This window comes from Mustela putorius, unplaced genomic scaffold, assembly GCF_011764305.1.
Source record: "Mustela putorius furo isolate JIRA1106 unplaced genomic scaffold, ASM1176430v1.1 tig00003859_pilon_pilon_pilon, whole genome shotgun sequence".
Taxonomy (NCBI): Eukaryota; Metazoa; Chordata; class Mammalia; order Carnivora; family Mustelidae; genus Mustela; species Mustela putorius.
The window spans coordinates 33,238,394-33,260,661 of record NW_025422011.1 but is presented as its reverse complement, the minus strand read 5'-3'; the positions used below and the strand labels follow the sequence as shown (position 1 = coordinate 33,260,661).

General features: G+C 40.4%; 1 protein-coding gene and 1 long non-coding RNA gene across 3 annotated transcripts; one reads left to right on the top strand and one right to left on the bottom strand.

Moving 5' to 3' along the window:
- Positions 1–337: 337 nt before the first annotated feature.
- TMEM9B (TMEM9 domain family member B) lies at positions 338–14,937 on the bottom strand. 2 transcript variants are annotated; one of them, XM_045065850.1, is made up of 6 exons: positions 14,686–14,937; positions 12,771–12,849; positions 12,467–12,558; positions 7,862–7,970; positions 5,810–5,944; positions 338–1,540 (listed from the first exon to the last, which is right to left on the bottom strand). In XM_045065850.1, exons 4-6 carry the CDS (start codon positions 7,943–7,945, stop codon positions 1,385–1,387), a joined length of 375 nt encoding a protein of 124 aa, XP_044921785.1. In that variant the 5' UTR covers positions 7,946–7,970; positions 12,467–12,558; positions 12,771–12,849; positions 14,686–14,937; the 3' UTR covers positions 338–1,384. The 2 variants fall into 2 exon arrangements, with proteins under 2 accessions (XP_044921785.1, XP_004752000.1); XM_004751943.3 differs by lacking the exon at positions 12,771–12,849.
- A 4,423-nt stretch (positions 14,938–19,360) lies between these two features.
- On the top strand, positions 19,361–21,821 carry LOC101671818. Its single transcript, XR_199362.3, has 3 exons — positions 19,361–20,212; positions 21,433–21,535; positions 21,772–21,821. It is a non-coding gene; the product is annotated as an uncharacterized LOC101671818 (long non-coding RNA).
- Positions 21,822–22,268: the final 447 nt, after the last annotated feature.

Below are 22,268 nucleotides of genomic sequence, written 5' to 3'. Positions count from 1 at the left end.
TTCCTTAAACCTCAGCCTTACTAATTTAATGTGATTTATTTATAACTTTTTGCCAAGAATTTCTTTGAATAAGCCATCCTTCATGCATTTTTTTCTTCATAAATTTTAATCTCTCAGTTCATCAAAATATTTGTATACATTCAGAGCCCCATCTAAGTACCATACATTTCTACTTTCTTCCTTTTTCTCCACATGCACACTCAGATAATTTAGTACTGATATTTTATGATGAAACACTGTTATAAAACAGTAGTCTCATAACAGGGTACCAAATGTCTTTGTTTGTTATTTTGAGTTTGAGTTTATTACACAGCAAAAAGGAGGAGAGAAACACTGGTGTTTTAAAAATTATTTTTATTGTTACATTCCAAAGAGGACATAGGAGGAAAAAAGCCAGTTATCCAATAACTGTTATACCTCTCAGAGAGAGGCACCCAGAAAGGAACTCCAGTCTTAGTTCAAAGCTGCACACACTAGAGCTCAAACAGCTGCCTCTCCACCTGACCGGAAACGTTGACAAATGTGTGTATGTCACCAATCCAGAGACGCTTGGGTTCAAAGAAAATTCCTTTATTGCAAGTGTCCAAGCTCTTAGGATTCATCCTTAGAGATACTAAAAGATGAGAAAGACCACACACACTGGACTATGTTTAGTCAGTAGAGTAAACCAGCAAATTGCCAGTTTGTTCTAGGATGCATTGCATCAGACATCACAGTACATGAGGAAAATATGCATTTTATGAAGAGCCACCAGGTAGTTCAGATCCACTTTACCATGAAGTGCAGTCACAGGCCAACCAGATACCTAGATAATATAGTCAGTGCAAAATTCAAATGGGTAATTCAGGGCTTTGATGAGGCTGGCTACACTGCAAAATAGAAATGAAACTTGAAAATAGAATGTTAAATCTATTTACAAAAGCTTGTTTGGTAAAGTGACTTGAGAAAAGTTATGTTAACCACTTCCCAGCATCCCTGCCCTCCTCTGCCAGAAAGAAAAACAAACAGATAAACAAACAAACAAAAAAACACCTGAAAATTACCTTGAAAACCAAGTTAAAACTGTGTGGTGAAATAGAGAGTGCTTGTTCCAGGTAAAGGACTTCAAGATAATTTATAGGCAGGCTTATTTTTATTAGTAAAAGTCACAAATAGGAAAAAGGTTAATTGGCCAACAATGAGATGTGTGCTCTTAAAAATGTCTGTAACAAATACGTTAACAAGAAAAGAAAATACCAAGCACACTTCTGTTTCCAATTCTGAATTTCCCAGCAAGAGTTGGTGAACTCAACAGGGTAGTAAAACAAAACCCAGGAAAACTCAGTCAATTTTTTTCAGTTGTCTGCCTCATTTTTTTCTAATCACCTTCAATTTTGATTTCCAGTTAGCTGAGGACAACATGACGGTCAAAGACAGATTTTCGCTGCTCTTGAACTTGAAGCTTCCAGCGCTGCTGTGCATACTCTACCTTATTCAGTACATTGGCTCGACTGCGGGAGCGGGCCAGCACGTCGTGAGCATTTGCAAAAGGCTGGTGATCCTGCAAGTCCAGGAATGGTGAACATCAGAGATGGCATTATCAGGGTACATCACACACAAAAGGGCAATTATCCAGCCAGAGATAGGAGCAGCTAGATTTTATAAACAGACCATCTCTTGGGGCCAAGGACTCCCAGGCACTCAAGTGCCAGAAGTAGGATGAACTCAACAACAGAAATGGGTGGTTCAAGTAGCTTAAGTGATGAGAAGGTATTTGTGAAATGTTTCCATGAGTCGTCATTTCCAAAGACATATCCCATAAGAAGCAAGTACCAAGACAAAGACAGTGGTCATTAATGTTAAAGGCCAGCCTTCCCTGACAGGTAGGGGAAAGAAAATCTACTTTCATGTTAAAATTCACATGTTACAGATATGGGAAGTAGAGCTTTTCCTTGCTGTATTCAATACTATATAGCTAATCTGGCAGAGGAAAGACTTGTCTTTTAATTTCTTGACTCCCGTTATATTAGAATTGTTGCTTGTCATCTTAGGGCCGGCCACATTCACGACTGGGAGATGGATCTGATCTTAACTGGTTTTGGTATTTCCCTGCACCTTTAACACACACACTAAATGGACTGGTTTCCAAAATCCTTTTCATTTTCCTCTCCTCCAATCTGTAATGAAGAGACGCAACTCAAGGGCTACAATCACCCTCTATTACCAAGGACAGTAAGGATTTATTACTTGAGCATTTTTATTAGATGAACACCTGAATCTTTCACTGCTGAGCACTCAGGGGCTTCCATGTGAGCTGCTGCCTTAAGAAAGAGGATATTGAAGGGTTACCCCAAACCAACCTATCCTGGTCAAAGTAAACCAATGCCACTGATGTTTGTAGTCATGACACAGGAAACCACCATGCTAATCTATCTATGAAAGAGATATAAACACAGCTGCCTAAATGACAAAAAGCATTCAATACTAATTTATTGCTTCTGTTTGCCCTTTCCTTGATCTCTTTTTCCTGAACCCTGTGTTAGCAAAGCTTCTAAATGTTCCAAAATAGGATCCAAGTCAACAAGTTGTACCTCTTACATTAACCTTGCCTCAAAGAAAGAAATATTATTTTGCATGCATGTTTGCCAAAGCTCTATTATACATCCAAGGCAGGAGTCAGCATGTCTATAGAGAGCTGTGCATAACCACAGAACTATATATACAGCTTTAACTACATGGAGCTACCATGCCTGGTTGTCTTTCACTTATACAATGTCTACATTTCAAAGACTTCAAACAGTTTTCTATAAGGAATCTTTCCCTGCCTTCTTTACTGAAATTTCCTCAACTTTTTCCTTAATTTAGGTAACAACTGTTACAAGACAAGGAAAGAGGATGATCCATTTTTAAAATTTTTGACCTTACAAATGAAGATAGTAAAAACAATTTCATAAAGTTCAAAATGTTTCAAAGATTTAAGAAAAAAAAGTCAGGAATGAGGGAGGCTAAAGTTGTTGGATTACTTGATTTCCCATAAGGAAATAAACCGATCCAAGGTCATCTAACAAATGAACACAACACTTAGCTCACCTCACCTTGACTTGGTGTCGTATCATCTCAACACCCCGATTTTGTTCAAGAAGATTAAAATGACTCTATGGGAATACAGTGCTTCAATGAACTTGTATATAAAATAGTATTACCATTAGTTTGTTTTGACATAAACAAGACTGGGAAGAAGGATGTACTTTAACAGGAGAGCAGTTCTCAATTTCATAGACCTGTTGTCTACCCTTCAAGGTAGAGGGAGAAAAACTTTCCTAACGAACAAATTTAAAGGACTAAACAAACCGGTTAATCCTTTTGGTCCATTTTCCACCTATCAGAACAAGAATGAACTAGCTGCTCGTGGTCATGGGTGCTAGAAGAATGCAAATAGAGATTTACCCTTTTTATATGTTTGTTCTTTTTACACCTGATAAAATTACAATAAACACAAAACATGTTTTAATGCAATGCTTTGATAATAGCAATGATGTGTCATGGATACATGATAGGATAAATATTGTGACTACTTGCAGTGAGTTTCTTAACTATTTGTACTACCTCTCACTTGATTTAAAATGCTCTACAGTGAACAAAAATGAAAGAATGTAACTGAGAATTTAACAAAGACATTTTTAAAAGCAGATAAACAGTAAAGAATTCTCATGTTAAGATAAGCAACAACTGTAGGAATTTAAATTTAACTTTTTTGATACAGAGTTGTTACCAGAAATTCACAGCTAGAGGTTAGAAAACCTCTCTCTGCCCAGAATCAATTCAATAGATAGCCCAGAGTTAGTCAGGACTCGCAGAGATAATGTTTTCAGTTAATATATACACAGAATTGATTACTGATGAACAAAATGGTTAGTAAGCACATGACCCCACCAATCAAATGTTTTTCCTACATGTTTTCACCTACGTATTTGTGCACCCATTTCTTTTATGTTCTATGTGCACTACATTAATAATGTTTATTTCTAAAATCAGGAACCAAATATTTAATACTGTAAAGGATATAGTTTAAGTCAGACTTTCTATCTATCCATATGCCTATTAAGAAATAGTTTATGTGGCTTTTGATACATAACATTTTCATATGTTAGTTCTCATCTGGGGGATATTTTGTTCCCCAGGGACATTTGGCGATATCTGTGGACACTTCTGATTATCATGATTGGGATGACAGGGGTAACTGGCATCAGGTGGGCAGAGGTCAGGGATGCTGCTCAGTATCTTACAATGAACAGGAAACCCCCCACAACAAAGAATTATCCAACCTAAAATGTCAGTGTTGTTGAGGCTGAGAAATATCTGTCATATGCGAATGAAAAGTGACATGAGAACAGTTTTGGAGACTCTAATGCTTCTGGTACACAACCTCCTGTCCTTCTAGCTCTCTTTCCCCAATTTGTCCCATATGCTTAGTTTTTGACCACAACAGATCTCAGTCTTGACCTTTCTCCCAGCCTATCAATAATCCCCTCCTGGAATTCTTCAAAAACGAATCAGCATTTCTTACATGATTAAAAATAAAAGGTGGAAACATACTATAATTAGTCATTTCTTTTACATGTCTGTTTCTATTTTGTTCATCTCCCTATTCCTAGCAGAGGACCTGATACAGGTCCAACTCATTATGTGCTGGTTGAGTTCATAAGGAAGCAAGGGAAAAAGAGGCAAGCAGAAATGTTTCTTTATAGGTTCTTGACAAAACATAAATCAAATCTTGCCTGAATAAGTTGAGTATTCGTAACTGATATTTGTTTGATAACAATATATTGATCAAAAAGCAGGCTCTGTTTGTAGTAATAACTCAAGCCATCCAGTCATAATTCCCTCTTCTCATTTTTTCTCAACAGGTCCACAAGCCATTCCAAGATAAAAGGACTTTTGACTATAGTTAGCAAGGGTTCACCCTGGGTTTAGCTTTTAGAATTGGTTCTTGAAACTCTTGAATTTTATCAATTTTAAGGAACATAGGCCAATAAAGTAATCAAAAATAAAAAGTAATTTCTAAAAATAATTAGATATATAGAATAATAAAATACTGGAAAATTTGAAAATAGGCCCAAAGAGGTTAATGATAAAACAACATAATTCTAAGCTATACTGAATAACAAGTTTGTGGATTATGTCTTTTTTTTTTAATTACCAGACATTTTTGAATGAAGTAATGTTAATACAAAAAGGAAACCACAAAATAATTTACACACTGATTAAACCAATTATATGTATAAATAGAAATGTGTTTTTAAGAAAAGAAGAGAAGCGAGAATGATGGTTTTATTTTTCTCTAGAGATCGCAGATTTTTTAAGGAGGAGAAAAGAAATATAAAACATCAGCAGGTTATCAAGCTGCACTTCATTAAGAAAAGAACACTGTCTTCAAGCTTCCCTTCACTAAAGCCTCTTTGCCTTCTATATATTTGGTCATGTTGCCAAGAATAGTATCCAGACAGGAGCTTGGGGAGAAATCTATCTCAGAAGCTTTTCTTGGTGTAAACATGGAAAGGCAATGAAAATTGTGCCCTTGATACTAAAGGGCAAAGCCTTATACAGCACAGTCACCAAGGATCATCAATTTAGACCACCATATTGATGGCTAACCAGAGCAATTTCCTCATGAAGAGACATACTAAAATTAGAACAGTCCTTAGCTTCCCTAGTTGAGGATCTGCCCCAGCACAGAAACATCTATATGTAACTATTTTTTCACTTGCTCTTTAGATCAGATGGTGACAGAGATTGGCCATACACCAGCTGAGACATGCCAAGTACTTACCCCAACATCGTCATCGCTCTGTATCAATTGTGAGTGTCCAAATAGGCGTCTCTTCAGTATGGGCTCAACCAGGGTAAGGTATACCATGTACAGAAGCAGAAGGCCCAAAATGGAGAGATAAATTATAATGGTAACCTGAAGGAAGTTGAAAGTAAGTTACATCTCTATTCAAGCCAAGAAATCAGAATTTTGTGTAATAATAGTGAAACCACAGCGAAGACTGATTTTTCTGCTAAGCATATAGGATTTCTATACAAACTAGATTCCAACATAAACTCAACTCTTCACCAAAATATTACTTAAAGAAAAAGAGAAAAGAGAGCATTTTGTCTTTGGGATCTTATTATGAGTCTTTAAAACTCCATCTTCACCTACTGCAAATCATTTGTCACCACTACTCGCACACCAGTTTTCTTTTTTGACCTGATTACAGTGTCCTAGATTCAGCAGCATGGTGTTTAGATAACTTAAAAGAACCCTAACAAAACAACAACAAAAAGAACCCTAACACCCTAACAAAAAATATAATTCAGATGAATTTCAACAGAATACTCTTTAAGATTAATTTAGATATACAAAAACACATTTCAGGCCAGTGATTTTCCTGAAATCTTAATCTGTACGCTGTCAAGAAGTACAGTGTGACACCTTTCTCCCTCCCACTTCTAGGATGGCTATAACTAAAGATAGTACCAAATGTTAGCAAGGATGAGGCAAAACTGAATCCTCACACATTGTTGGTGGGAATGTAAAATGGGACAACAACCATTTTGGAAAACAATCTGGCAGTCTCTTAAAAGGTTAAAATAAACTTACCTCTCTAAGGAATCTACCTGACAGGAAAACATATATCCACACAAAGATATGTGCACAGATATTTATGACAGCATTATTCCTAATAGTAAAAATCTGGAAATAACCCAAATGTCTATCAACTGATGAATGGATAATGAAAATGTTATATTCATATAATAAAATGATATTCAGTAACAGGAAGAAATTAATTACTGATAACTTGCTACAACATGGATAAACCTCAAAAACATTATGCTAACCAAAAAGAACCAGCCACAGAAGACTGCATGTTGTATGAGTCTATTTATATGAAATATTCAGATCTGTAGAGACACAAGGCAGAATAGTGACTGTCTAAGGCTAGGGGAGGAAATGAGATTAACTGTAAATGAGCAAAGGGATCTTTCTGGGGTGATGGGAATGTTTAAATTTCCTAAAATCTATTCAATTTACACTTACAATGAGTGACTTTTAGGGTCTATAACTTACACATCCAAAACTTAGCTGAAAAACAAAAAAGTACAGTGAGGATTTCTCTACAGGACAGCAGCCTGCTGGAGCAGGAATTCTCCCACAGAAATCTTGTAACTGTTACAGCTGACCACCTGATTCCCCACAGGCCTTTTCTCAGGGGGAAATGAATGGGAAGCTCCATATAAAAAAATTGGGGAGAAGAACTGTTAGTCACCAAAATAAAGTAATTGAATCCATTAGAGGTACAAATGGTGATGAGAGTGATCTACATTCTATTTCGTATAAAAATAAAGAAAGGAAATCTTAGAATTCAGAAATAATATTTCTGGAATAGTCCATATATATATATATATATATATATATATATATATATTTATTCCCACCTCCATCCCCCGCCAAGGGTTGAGAGGACAGGAAGAAAAGGGCTTAGTCATGCTGTGCTCTCACCAGCTTCTGGCATATGTGGCTCAAAGAAAAGCTGGGATATCTTTCAGGATATGCTAATTACACGCAGGGCATTTTTGTGCCATTTCACATATCACACCCACGTAACATGTCCTAAGCAATCCACAGAGCATCTCAATGAGGCAGGCAAAGAAAAGACCCACAGTTCCCATGGGGCTGGTACTGGGGATAAAGAAGGAAGAGATTAGTGGCTGGTGGGGATGAGAGGGAAGAACAGTGATTGAGTGAATGAAATAGAATTCAGATGTCCAAAATTGTCTTGTTTGTCTAGACACCATCAGAAACTATTCCAGAAGCAGATGAAATCTTTTTATTTACCTTGATCGTAACAGAGCTTCTTTCCTCATATTTGCATTCACAGCGTAGGCAGTATGCTTCTACATCAGGCCCGCGCACAGGCATGGGATCCACAACATGAAGGCAATCACTGAAAAAATGAGGATAAAATCTTGTTTAGCCTACCTGGATTTTCTACCTTTATTGGCCAAAATTTTCATGAGATCCAGAATAATCACTGAACTTAAGAATTTAAGGAACAAATAATAAGGGAAGTGAAATCATTTGCTCCCTCAGTATTAGCAATATGGTGAGATTTAACAGTCTAAGAACCAAAAAGACACATATGTAGTAGCTATTTCTAAAAGTGCTGCTGTTAACAGTTACAAAATGCACCTGAAAAATCTCAAATGGGATCAAAACCTACTTAGCACATCAAGTTATATTTAGACTTGTTCATTTACCAAGAAAAAATTGCTTTAAATGCTTTAAAGTATCTTGGGGCATTGTTCAAATATAAGATTATCTCTTTTATGAATTAACATCAATCTTAACTGCCACAGAGTGGTATATGCATGGCTAATCACACTGAACAGTTGCTAAATTCTGAAACTCTGGAAAAAGGTCAAAAGTGCAATAAGAAACAACTACATTTTTAAAAAATTATCTTTCTAAATGAGCAAAAGCCTATTGAAAACATGGAGAAATAGGATTATGACAACAAAAGTACTTAAAAATGAAAACTGATTACCCAGAAGAAGTATATAAAAAATAATAGAAGGCTAAATGTTTTTGTTGTTGGATGTTCTTTATTTTTTCCCCATTTTCTAGGCCACTTATTTATGGCTTATAAAAAAAGCAACTCTATAAAAAAAATCTCCCTCCACCCCAAATCTTTTCCCAGAAGCCTGCCAATTCTAGGAAATAATTAAATTATGAATTTCCCCAACTATTAAGAGCCTATTACTCTGTTCACCTTCAGCAAAAGTAGGCAAAACTCTCCTGTGCTGTCAACTGCTAGGTAATTTTCTTTTGTCATCTCTCCCTCGGGCACTTCTGACTGTCTGAAGAACCATGATAGGATCCTGTCTCGTTCCCCACATCTTTCTTAGGGGCACCCAATGCTCTAGGCTACATCTTTCCCTCTGCCTGGCAAAATCTACGTTTTCATGTCCTGCTCCTTCTGAGCCATGGTATAAGAGAGAAAACCCAAAATGGCATAAATGATAAAAATTCAATCAGTTATCCCTAACAGGTAATTTGATTTTAACAAAGATACTAATGAAAAAATAAGCCTCAACTGGTAGTATGTAAGGTTCCACACTCACACCATACAAGTTTGTGTTATCTGTTCCAAGCATATAACAAAACCAGAAATGTATCCAACTTGATACAAGCAAGAAATGGACAGAGGAAGCTAAATCCCATTCAATCACAGAGGTCATCCAGGCCAACACTTCCAGAGAAGTCACCTGCACAGGGTCACAGAGTAGATTAGAAGCTAAAAAGACCAGAACCCAGGGCTCCTACGACCTAGGTTGGCTCTCCTGCAGCTCTCTGAACCTCAGGAAAATAAGACTTACCTCCTAGTTTCCCTTTTCAGCTTCAGAGCCTTCATAATAATACCTAGGAATTACTTGGGGGAACTAGATGTTGAGTATTGAGTGTTTCTTTTTAAGTACAGATACAGTTTAATAACAAGGAGATACTAAGCCCTGTGAAAAAGTTGTGTACTGTGGGAGAGGAAGGTTGGCTCTGGCTGGCTAGTCAAAAACACAGAACCTAGACACAGAATTCAACCACTCTGAGAACTAGGCAACACCTCCCCCTAGTGCCAAAACAAGGTTATCATCAGCTAACGTCACACCCCAAACAAACCACAGAACTCCAACTTTCCTTCTGTCAGACAGCGTAAGTCGATAAAGAATTAAAGCTAAAAATGAGAGAAAATGGAAGCCAGAAGGTAAAACTGTATCTAGGACCAAACAGGTATTGGAGGCATTGTAGAGTCATAACACCCTGATTGATCATAACCTGCTTACCCTTCTGAAACCAGTTAAAAGCTGAGAACTTATCTCCAGTACAAGGCTGAGCTGCAGGAAGGAAGCAAGGGAGAGGGGAAAGAAAAAATCGCAAAGGAGCCTTGTTTTCAACTGTTGCTTTTCAAAGCTCCCTATTTTGACCAAAACCAGAGTGAATGCCATATGGTTTCGTCTGAACCTGGAATTATAAAAAGTCAGTGAAAAGATTAGCGCTAAACACTTGAACAGTGAATTCACCTGCCACTCAAATAATAGACATCATATTCTATTCCTGATAATAGATTAAACTAATTATAAGTGCTTAGTGTATTTGGAAAATGTATAGGAATAACTTAAAAACTTATATGAGCTTTCTTGTATCATAAAAGTAACTTGATGATATAAAATCTATAAGAATATAGTTAAATCACTTTTTAAAAAATATTTTATTTATGTATTTGAGAGAGAGACAGAGCATGAAGGAGGGAAGGTTAGAAGAAGAAGCAGACTCCCTGTTGAGCAGGGAGCCCAATGTGGGACTTGATCCCGGGACTCCAGGATCATGACCTGAGCCAAAGGCGGTTGCTTAGCCAACTGAGCCACCCAGGCGTCCCCATAAATCACTTTTTTAATGTGAGACAATTTAAAGTGCAGCACAGAAGTTCAGAAGAAGTTTTCAAGAAACGCGTATCTAATATCAAATTGAACTATATATATACCATTAGAAGAACAGAAAATGGCATCAGAAAAAAGAAACATGCTCAAAAAAAAAAAAAAAGAAAAGAAAAAAGAAACATGCTCAAAGTCTGCCTTTTCTTTTTCAAAGTAAACCTGTAATATTGTAACCAAATGAATTTAATCTTGCTTTCAAAGTTTTGCTGATTATTTAGCTATGAAATCGGGTACATGTAAAATTTCCAAGCACTGGGAGCTATTTTTCTTATATGCCTACCCCAGCAATATTCTATCATGTTTACAAACCATAAAACATCACAATAACATGAGAAGGAGTCCATCCATCTTGCTATAAAACAACTGCTACGCTGCCCCTGGTGGCTCAGTGGGTTAAGCCTCTGCCTTCGGCCTAGGTCATGATCTCAGGTTCTTGGGATCAAGCCCCGAATCGGGCTCTCTGCTCAGCAGGGCGCCTGCTTCTCTCTCTTTCTCTCTCTCTGCCTGCCTCTCTGCCTACTTTTGATCTCTCTGTCAAATAAATAAATAAAATCTTAAAGAAAAAACTGCTTCCCAATCATTTTATGCTGTATGTAGAAAAGCTATTATTTGTAAGATCCATAAGTAGAGAAGGCTGCTGGTGACTAGTGAGTCAAGATCCCAGTCATCACAGGCCTGCTTGATACTCCAAGGGCTGAGGGAGCAACTTCTTGATATAGGTAAATCCACAGCACACCAACAGGGAAACAAGGATATACGTGGCTCATGCCCATTCCATCCTGAGCCTTTTGAATTTTTTTTTTTTTAAGATTTTACTTATTTTTTTTTTTTTTTTTTAAAGATTTTATTTATTTATTTGACAGAGAGAAATCACAAGTAGATGGAGAGGCAGGCAGAGAGAGAGAGAGGAGGAAGCAGGCTCCCTGCGGAGCAGAGAGCCCGATGTGGGACTCGATCCCAGGACCCTGAGATCATGACCTGAGCCGAAGGCAGCGGCTTAACCCACTGAGCCACCCAGGCGCCCGAGATTTTACTTATTTTTTGACAGAGAGAGAGCGCGAGAGAGAAAACAAGCAGGGGGGGGGGGTGGGAGAGAGCGCAGCAGCTGGGCAGGGAGCCTGATGTGGAACTTGATCTCAGGACCCTGGGATCATGACCTGAGCTGAAGGCAGGCGCTTAATGATTGAGCCACCCAGGTGCCCCTCCTTTTTTTGACACTTTTAAACAGTCTCCTATATTTGACAATATATCATTAAAACCTACAAGTTGTGCAAAGTATAACCCAGATAAAGGAGGCTTGCTTACCTTCCACAGAAAAGCAAGAGAGACTAAAATTTAAGAGGGCACAGGAAGGTAGCTATGGCCAGTGTAGGTGCTACGAACTCAGCTCTGTCCATTATAAAACCCTCCCTACTTGGGGCTTAGTGTTTTGGCTATATTCCTTTATGTTTATGTCACACACTCAGTGCCTTACTCTCACTTTTTCAAATAGAAGTGGAATTTGACATACTTAAAAAGAAATACAGATGACCCTTGAAAAACAGGCTGAAATGCATGGGTCCACTTGTATGCAAATTTTTCCAGTAGATACAGTACAGTACTGCAGATGTATTTTCTCTTCCCTATGATTGTCTTAGTAACATTTAATCCAGTTTACTTTATTGTAAGAGTATAGTATATAATGCATATAACATGTACAATGTGTGTGAATCAACTGCTTGTTTTATTGGTAAGGCTTCTGGTCAACAGTTGGCTATTAGCAGCTAAGTTTTGGGGGGGTCAAAAGTTACTTGCAGATTTTTGACTGTGTCAGGTTCAGCACACCTGAGCCCTATGTTGTTCAAGGGTCAATTGTATTTAAAAAGGAAACAATACATTGGATGAACATTCTGGGCTAACAATGACAACCACAAAAAGAAATCTGACAGGCAATTCAGTAATCTAGAATACTTACCAATCTTTTTGGGATATGTTCTTATTATAAATATGCCCAGAATTATCTTTATAGGGCGGACAGATACATTTACATCGGACATCCTCGAAATTCTGCAACAAAAATGGAAACTTAGTATAGCTTGTTAACAGGTTAGCAACAATATTTTTAAAAACTGCACCATATATATTTTGCTAAGCATCCCCTGTCAAATATTCTAAAACAATTCATTTTGACAGACAGAAGTTTATAAAAGCCACAGTTTCTTCTTGGTAATGCTAATGAATCTGCATATACATTACATAAAATTATTTTGAAATAATACCTGTATGTGATCTGTGATTTATTAATGACATTTGTAGGTCACGTGACAGTCCAACTGTGCTAATGTTATCACCAGCTACCTGCCAGTAAAAAGACACAGTAGACAAATAACTGTGCCTGCATAAGAATCCGATTACAAAAGGATGAGGAATAATCAAACTACAAATTACTCTCAAAACAAGTCACAATTCTAATCACAATCCTTTCACCCTTCAGTAGAATGGCACTAATATGGACAAAGGGGGTCCTACCAGAACTCTACAGAAGGGTGAAATTGTAGAGGCATTCAGCTATATTTAGAAAGGAAGTACACAAGGGAAGTAGCTGGAGTCTAACTGAGATCAGTTTGGTGTACTCTTCCCAGGAAACTTTGCTTCTAATCCCTGGTGGACAGAGAGGATAAGTACTGATAAAGCAAGTTTCAAGACGTGGAGAAAGAGGTGACTAAATATATGAGTACAGGGACTAGGAGAAGTTTCATCGGCAAAGGGGAATTTATCTGAGAAGGCAAATGGCTCATTAGTCCCCAGAGGACAAGGCCTACTGTTCCTATATATGGTGCTATGTCTGGCAGAGCTGTTGACAACGCGTTCATTCAGCCACCACTTAGTGAGCATTTGTTCAGTGCTGGACCCTGTGCTCAATGAAGTGGATTCAGATAAGTGTAAGGCATGGTCTCTGCCAGTAATGAGGACACACCCTAGTAATGGAGACTGTCAGATAAATACATCATTACGATACACTATTAAAGTGATGACAGGAGATGTGCAGAGGACGCCAGTAATGTTTTGAAAGACAGGATACTTGCTGTTGTCCCTATTGCTGGTGGGAGGCAGGAAAGATTTCTAAAAGAAATCCTGATCAAACCACCCCCCCCATCTGTCCCCATTTAACCTGTCTTTCCCAGCCCCTGTATTTAAAGATATTCTCGATTAAAGCTCCTATTTTTAAAAGATGCAAATTTCATCATTTTCCCACCATATTAATGTGAATTCCTTCTGTTTTCCCCTGTAAAGAACTAAGTTATCAAGAAGGAAGCACAAGTGTGTACAGGGCAGAGCAGGTCTGGAGGGTAGGAGCATGAAGCGGACTAAAAGAGTAGCATGAAGAGGCATGAGAAGGGCCCAGAAGTGGAGCAGGGGGAAAGGCTACAACCTTACCTGCCTTGCAGTTTGGACCCTTCCTTCTCCACTAAAATACCAGAAGAAAGAAGGCAAAAAGGGGTCCAAGAGATCCTGGAGGGAGTTAGGTCAGAATATCAGGCTGGTGAGACTTTGGGTAGGTCCTACTGGCAAGGAAGGCTGCCAGGAGAGGCAAGTTCCTACATTGGGAAGGGAACTGGTTCAGGGATGAGTTGAAATGAGTTAGTTCCTAACCGGGAAGATCTCCGTGAGTTGGGGGTTTCTTGTAATTTTGATTTAGGGAACAGGGGGCGGGGCAGGAAGAGGGCTGTCTCTGAGGCAGGTGGAGGACGGTGGTAGACTTAAGGAGCTTAAGGGTGGAAAGTTAAAGGCTCTCAGAGTTGGAAAGGTAAAGTTTGAGGTGGGTGCTGTCGGGGCTGGGAAGGGAAATGGCTAGGAGGTGGAGGACTTGGGTCCCAGCCGTGGGCACGGTGAAGACTGGGTGGAGCTGGAAACGGGGGCGGGGTATCCGGCGGGAAAGAGGGGGAGTAGTGTCAGGGCTACGGGTGGCAGTGGGGGCAGTGACTGTCACAACGTCAGGCTGGAGGGCTAGAGCGCTAGCAGGCAGTTTGGTGCTATCAGGCAGTATGGGGGTGTTGCAAGGGCTGTGAAGCCAGGGGTCGGGCCATCAGGGTTGGGAGAGGAATGGGTAGGGAGCAGGTTGACAGACTCAGTTTCCGCAGGGCCGGAGGAGGGGAGGAGCTCCGGTCTGGAGCGAAGGCTGGGCGGACTCACCTTGGCGGCGTCTGACAGCTGCACCAGCAGCAGCACTGAGAGCGCCAGGCAGGACAGGCTGAGCAAGGAGCCAAGCCGAAGGAAGCCTCCCCACAGGGTCGCCATCGCTGCCAGGCCCAGCGGTTCCCACAGCCCGGAGCCCCCGAGACCTGCTCCCGGCTGGGGCTCCGGCTCGGGATCCGGCTCGGGCTCGGGCTTCTCCGTCCGCACTTCCGTCTGGGCCTTGGCGTCACCGACCGCGCCGGGTCAGCTACAAAAAGCATCCGCCCCGGAAACGGTTCCGGGTGCGCAGGGCCCGGAGGCTGCGCTGTGCCCGCGCCTCTCCGGCGTGCTGCGGCGAGGAAATCGAAGGGGGCGCTTCTAGCCGGGCAGCCTCGGCCCAACAGAGCTTTGGGGCGCGAGGCTGTCTTTCTTGGGCGCAGAAGCAGCGGGGGCTGTGGCCCGCCAGTGCCCTGGGAAGTCCTCTCGCCCAGGGAGACCCCCAGCAAACACGAGATCTCAGACGCGAGCCTCCCAACGACCCCTGGGAGGCCGGAGCGGTTCGTCGCCAGACCCCCTGAGGCCGGAGGGAGCCCAAGCCCCAGGGATCGCTGGAGAGTGCGGCATATCCTACAGGCGCAGCGGGGGCGGGTGGTAGGCGTGGAGACGCTCCTATGAGACCGACTGGTCGAGCCATCTCTTCCAGCAAGCCAGCCCCAACCGGAGGGTCGGGTCCTTTCGGGCACTTTGGGTTCTAACCCGCCGCCCGCATGCACGCGCTTCCCGGACGCAGGTTTCTAACAATCTCTGCTTTCGCGGCCCTAGCATCTGTCTAGGTCTCCGCGCTTGCGTCGCGGTGAGTGCTGACGGTTTAAGCCCAGCCTTCTGCAGGAACTGGGCTGCAGCGTCGCGACTGGGCTGGGCCGGGCCGGGTCTGGCCAGGCTCCGGAAGGTGTGGAGTTGGCAAACAGCCCTGCCCCCCCCCACCCCGCCCCAGTAGCCTCCTCCGCCCGGGAATCCAGAAGGTGGGGAATTGCGGCGCTACCATCCTATTCTGGGCGGCTGACCTCTAAGTCAGAGTTGGGGGGAGCGCTGACCGGTCTTCCTAGTGTGGGTCATCCTCTGCAGGTAATTGAAGAGAACCCTGGAGATGGCACAGTGTCTCCAAATAAAATATTTTTCAGTGAGTGGAGATAGTGTGGAGCGGGATAGTGGAAAGGATACAGAGCTCATCACCACCGCTACAGATTTGCTGGATGACCTTGGGCAAAACACTTAACTTTTCTGGGCCTCTGGTTCTTGGTTCACTATGAGGAGATTGAACTCATCTATGGATTTCAAATTCTCGCATGGAATATCCGTGTTTCTTTATTTAAACAATAGCAGTTAAAGGTAGTTCTTTTCCTAGTTTGTGGAAATGGTTTTTTTTTTTTTAAAGATTTTATTTATTTATTTGACAGAGAGAGATTACAAGTAGTCAGAGAGGCAGGCAGAGAGAGAGAGAGGAGGAAGCAGGCTCCCTGCGGAGCAGAGAGCCCGATGTGGGACTCGATCCCAGGACCCTGAGATCATGACCTGAGCCGAAGGCAGCGGCTTAACCCACTGAGCCACCCAGGCGCCCCAAGGAAATGTTTTAATTAGAAAAATTTTTGATATTTTTATCCCGTATGACTCTTTCTCCTTTACTTAAAAAAAAAAAATTATTTTACGTAGGCTCCATATCTAGCATACGGAACTCAAGGGCTGGAACTCAGGATCCCGAGATCTAGAGTCATGTGCTCTAGGACAGAGCCAGTCAGGTGCTCCTCCCATGTGATTATTGTTGATACCAGAATCTAACACAGTATGTTTGATACTGTGCCAAATTTATTTAGCCCCTTTGAATCCCTAGTCCCTGTTGGAACAGACGGGTAGGACTGGATGCCCTTGCATCATAGCCCCTCCAAGCTGCTCTGTGAAGGTACTGTCCCATTAGTGAAATGTTAAGTCTTTGTTGTGGGTGTTCTGCTGGCCAAGGAACAACCTTGGAGACACTTGGGGTTAAATATGTCTATGAGGCACTGTGGATCTGTGATTGCTAATCCCAATCTGTGATTGGGATCAATTTAGGGCTGTCTACGTCTGACAGTTAAATGGAATGCTCACTCTAGCTAAAACCTTACAGGCCTTTTCTTCAAAATTGTTCTCTCAGGGACTTGATTGGTGTACAGAGGCTTAAAGTAAATACATGGTAATGCCTCTGTCTGATGGGCCTTAACTGTTTAGTGAAGAATTACCAAGAACACTCGTGGAAGCAGAATTTTAGTTGAACTGTTCAGTACAATAGCCACTAGCCACATGTGGTAATTGAGCACTTGAGATGTGGCTTGTAAGTGTAAAATGGCTGAGTAAGTGTAAAATATACACTGGATTTCAAAAACTTAGTAAAAAACAAACAAAAAATATCTCAGTATTTTGAAGGTGGAAATATTTCAAATATATTGGATTAAAAATTTTATTAAAATAGTTTCATTTGTGGGTGCCTGGGTGGCTCAGTGGGTTAAAGCCTCTGCCTTCCACTCAGATCATGGTCTCAGGGTCCTGGGATTGAGCCCCGCATCAGGCTCTCTGCTGAGAGAGATTCCCTTCCTCTTTCTCTGCCTACTTGTGATGTCTCTCTGTCAAATAAATAAATAAAATATTTTTTAAAAAGTTTGTTTCTTTTCACTTCTTAAATGTGGCTACTAGAGAATGTAATATTTATGTTAGCCATCACTGTCCTAGAATATAGACTATGGCTACCATGAGTGGAGTGTGCCTGTCTGGAGACTGAAAGAAAACTCAGGCTTTGGTAAAGAGAAGGGTGACTGGGAGAAACTGGCACAGCCAGAGCCAAGGGTTTGGGGGAGGTATATATACACCAAGAAAATGAAAGTAATTTTAGGTGATGGAATAGAAATAAAGAGGGTCCAAAAAAAGAAAAAAAGAAAAAAAAAAGGAAGAGGTTAGTTCCTCTTGTTCTGCCCTGCTCACACCTAAACAACTTTCCCCTAAGGTCAGTGGTCTTTTAAGCTAGAAAGACTAACCTGACTTAAGTGCAATATAAACTATGTCTTTATATCTGCCTCTATATTCCCAGCCTCCACCCAAATATGGTGAGCTTTTTCAGGGCAGGAGCCTTGCCTTTTACCTTTGTACCTGGAAACTGGGATATTGTAAAAACTGATCAATATTTGTAGGGACCCAGAAAAGAGAAAAGGTGAATGGGAGGGGCTTACAGGGTCTTGTCAAAGAACCAGGTTCCTACATGGTTCATTTTCTGGCCATGAGAAGGTAATGCTGAGCCCAAAGAACTATGGATGGGCTCTGACATACCAGAGTAGGCAGGAGAGGAGAGAGTTCTGACCTAGAGTCTTCCTAGATCTTTAGGCCACATCAGAGTTCTTTTTACAGGCAAGGTGGACTTAGCACCCAATCTTCCCTTAGTACCCACTCTTCCCCTCCCTTTTCCTTGCTTCCCTGTGTCTAAGTTTTTCTATTTCATTCTTTTTTAAGGAGTGACACAGGTCCAGGGGCACCCTCCCACCCGGACTGGGCCCTCTCACTTCTTTGTGAGGCTTGAAAAATTCCCTGGTGAGGGATTTAAGTGTGGAAGTCAGAAGGTTAGGAAGCAGAAGGGACCAGTTTTATGTAAGCGGGACCATGGTTTTGCCAGGTCTGTCTGCACCTCCTCACCCTCTTTCCCCTCCAGTGATCAAACAGCTTTCTGGATGTTCCCTTCTTATTTTTCCACCTTACCTGATCTGCTCAACACTTTCCCAGGCCATGCCAGTCCAGAACAAACGGAGTCATGCACAGCATCAGTGATGATGGTTTCCTTAGATTGTGCCTCTAGTGGTTATGGCAGGACACGAGACACACACACACGCACAACCAGTTTCTATCAGTTATTTCTGAACATACCCAGGACACCACACACACACACACACACACACACGCAACCAGTTTCTATCAGTTATTTCTGAACATACCCAGAATGTCTTCTATGAGCCATCTCCATTACCATGTGCCTGGCCAGGATGCTTCCTCCTACCTGACCTCCTTCCAGGAGATTTTCTGTCCTTCACTTCCTGTAAAGCCATGTATATGTGCTATGCCACATCACACATCACTTGCTGGTCCCCACCTTGATAACAATAATGTATAGGGCCAGAATACTGTCTGTTCCTAGAGATGGTCCCCCTATTGCTGATAAGTTACTGAAATCCCTAGAATACCAAAGTAACACAAGGTTTAGTCCCAAAGCAGGGAGAATTTTAAAACCTTCTTTCAGAGGAATGCTAAATGAGTATTGTTGGTTTCCCAGTGTCCTAACGTAACACTTGAGGAAAACAGTCCCTCCTCTCTAAACACTAAGATTTTCAAACATGAAATACATTATATTTATTTTTACCAATATTGTATATTTAAAAAAATTGAACCACCTTTTTCTTACCTTTTAGCTATCTCTTCTGGGATATATCTCCATAATAATACGCTTATAACTAGTTCTTGATTTTTCAGTTTGGTCTATTATTCTACTTCTTCTTACAAGAAATAGACTATGCAGGGGCGCCTGGGTGGCTCAGTGGGTTAAGCCTCTGCCTTCGGCTCAGGTCATGATCTCAGGGTCCTGGGATCAAGCCCCACATCAGGCTCTCTGCTCAGTGGGGAGCCTGCTTCCTCCTCTCTCTCTGCCTGCCTCTCTGCCTACTTGTGATCTCTGTCAAATAAATAAAATCTTAAAAAAAGAAAGAAATAGACCATGCATATATACTCTAATGCCCTCTTGTAAACATATATATTATTTCTCTATCCTTCAGTGTATCTCTATCACCTTAGGTAAATAACCTCAATATATTATTATGACTTTATGTATTATTCATAGTTGGTTCCATTAGCATAATATTACATTTTGGTTTTTTGACTGAAATTAGCCAGTGCCTCTTTTTCCATGCTTTAAGTGGCTAGCACTTAAGTATCTATAATTCATTTACCTAAAACTCTCAATACATTCAAACACATCAGGTAGCCTATCAGTTTATTTTTCAAACTGGAGACAATCCTCTAGGAGTCTATCATTATCCTTCATTCTGGATTAGTTGTTCTCTAAGCCTGCTGTACAGTTTTTGTCCTAGGATAATTTATCATTTCTTCTCTTTTCTACTTCTTTTATTCTGAAAGATTTCCATATTCCAAGTCTTCTTTTAAATTTTTACATTTAAATTATCCTGTCTTACATTTACTAGAGTACCTTCTTGCCCACTCTTCCGTCACCCTTTATTATTATTTTTTTCCCCTCACCCTTTAAATAGCATTCTGTTCCATCGGGGTATGCAATATTTTATTTCTCTGAGAATATTTCTAATGTTGTATTTCTTGAATTGTCCGTGTTGAGTTTTTCAGTCCTTGTTTCTGTCTTTTGTGTTAGAAACTTTTCTTAAATGTCTGGAGATCCTTGACTATCTATTCATATGTAAGAGTGTGTTTAAGAACGAGAGCTGATTGGAAGCCCTACTTACATGACAAGGTTTGTTCTTAGGACACCCTGAAGTATTTTTTGAAATTCTGGTTGCAAACCTATTAGTGAACTGTGAAATTAGTCACTTACAACCAACCTTCTTCCCACCTGTCCCAAATGACAGAATAGAATGGAAAATATTATATAACATATAAAAATTATTTTGTGAGGGGTCCCTGAGTGGCTCAGTGGGTTAAGGCCTCTGCCTTCGGCTTGGGTCATGATCCCAGAGTCCTGGGATCGAGCCCCGCGTCGGGATCTCTGCTCGGTGGGGAGCCTGCTTCCTCCTCTCTCTCTGCCTGCCTCTCTGCCTACTTGTGATCTCTGTCAAATGAATAAATAAAATCTTTAAAAAATTATTTTGTGAAACTTTGGTTTTATGCATGTACACATCATATATGCATATTAAATACTGAGTCAATCCCATAAAATGGGGATTTGTTATTGTGGGTGTTTTTTCAAAGAGTTTGTAAAATTACCATTTAATGTGCTCAAGGAGATCTCCAAGTACCAAAATAGGTGAGTTTTTCTCTTGGAAGGAGAGGTATGTTTCTCTGGAGAAAAATTCCTCCAAACTTCTGCTTGCTAGTCTGGTAGCCAGTGTTCATTCATTCAAGCATTTGCTGAATGTTTAGCATGCTAAACACTGCTCTCAGGACTGGGTATACATCAGTATATAAAAAGACAAAACTCCCTACCTTCTTGGAGCTAAGATTCTAGAGGGGAAGACAGACAATAAACAAACATGTTAGGTTACACAATGGTAAGGTACTGTACTACAGTAACACAAGGGAAAGCTGCATATATACATACAGATTCCAATAAAGGGGTAGATATAGTGGGGGTGGTGATTGTTACAATTATTTCATGAATGAAATTGAAAGCAAAGTAATCATCTAAGAGTGAGAATGGGGAAAGGAGTGTTAGAAATTTGAGAAGTAAAGAAGGTATGAAATAACCTAGGACATAGCCCAGCAAACTTACAGCTGGGGGCCAAATCCTGTTTTTATATCACCTGCAAGCTAAGGATAATTTTTATACTTTTAAATGGTTGGGGGAAAAATAAAGATGATACTATATTATGACAACACAAAGATTACATAAAATTCAAATTCAACTCATTTACATTTTGCCTATGTACTTCCTGCTACAAAGGCAGAGTAGATTAGTTGTGAAAAAGACTGCATGAAATGCAAAGCCTAAAATACTTATTATCTGGCTCTTTACAGAAAAAGTTAGTGGAGCTCTGATCTTGGATAATGGGAAGAATGACTAGGAAGATACAATGTTGGGCAGCAATAAGAGCCTAAGAGATACGGACATGAATTTAAGGTAAGACCAATCACATTAATTTTCAACAAAGGAGGCAGGAATATGCAATGAGAAAAAGACAATTTCTTCAACAAATAGTGCTGGCAAGCAAAAGAATGAAACTAGACCATTTTCTTATACCATACACAAAAATAAAATCGATTAAGGATATAAATGTGAGACTTAAACCATAAAAATCTTAGAAGAGAGTAGAGGCAGTGATTTCTCTGACGTCAGCAATATCATCATTTTTCTAGACATGTCTCCTGAAGCAAGGGAAACAAAAGCAAAACTGAACTATTGGGACTACATCAAAATTAAAAGCTTCTGCACAGCAAAGGAAACAATTGACAAAACTATAAGACAACCTACCAAATGGGAGAAGATAATTGCAAATAACATATCCAATAAAGGGTTACTATCCAAAATATATAAAGGATTTATGCAAATCAGCACCAGTAAAACAATCCCATTAAAAATGGGCAGAAGACATGAATAGACATCTCTCCAAAGAAGACATACAGATGGTCAACAGACACATAAAAAGCTGCTCAACATCACCCATCATCAATGAAATGCAAATCAAAACCACAATGAGATATTGCTCCGTATCTGTCAGAATTGCTAAAAGAACTCAAGAAACAAGTGTCGGCAAGGATGTGGAGAAAAAAACTCCTGTGCTCTGTTGGTGGGAATGCAAACTGGCACAGCTAATGTGGAAAACAGTATGCAGGTTCCTCAAAAAATTCAAAAT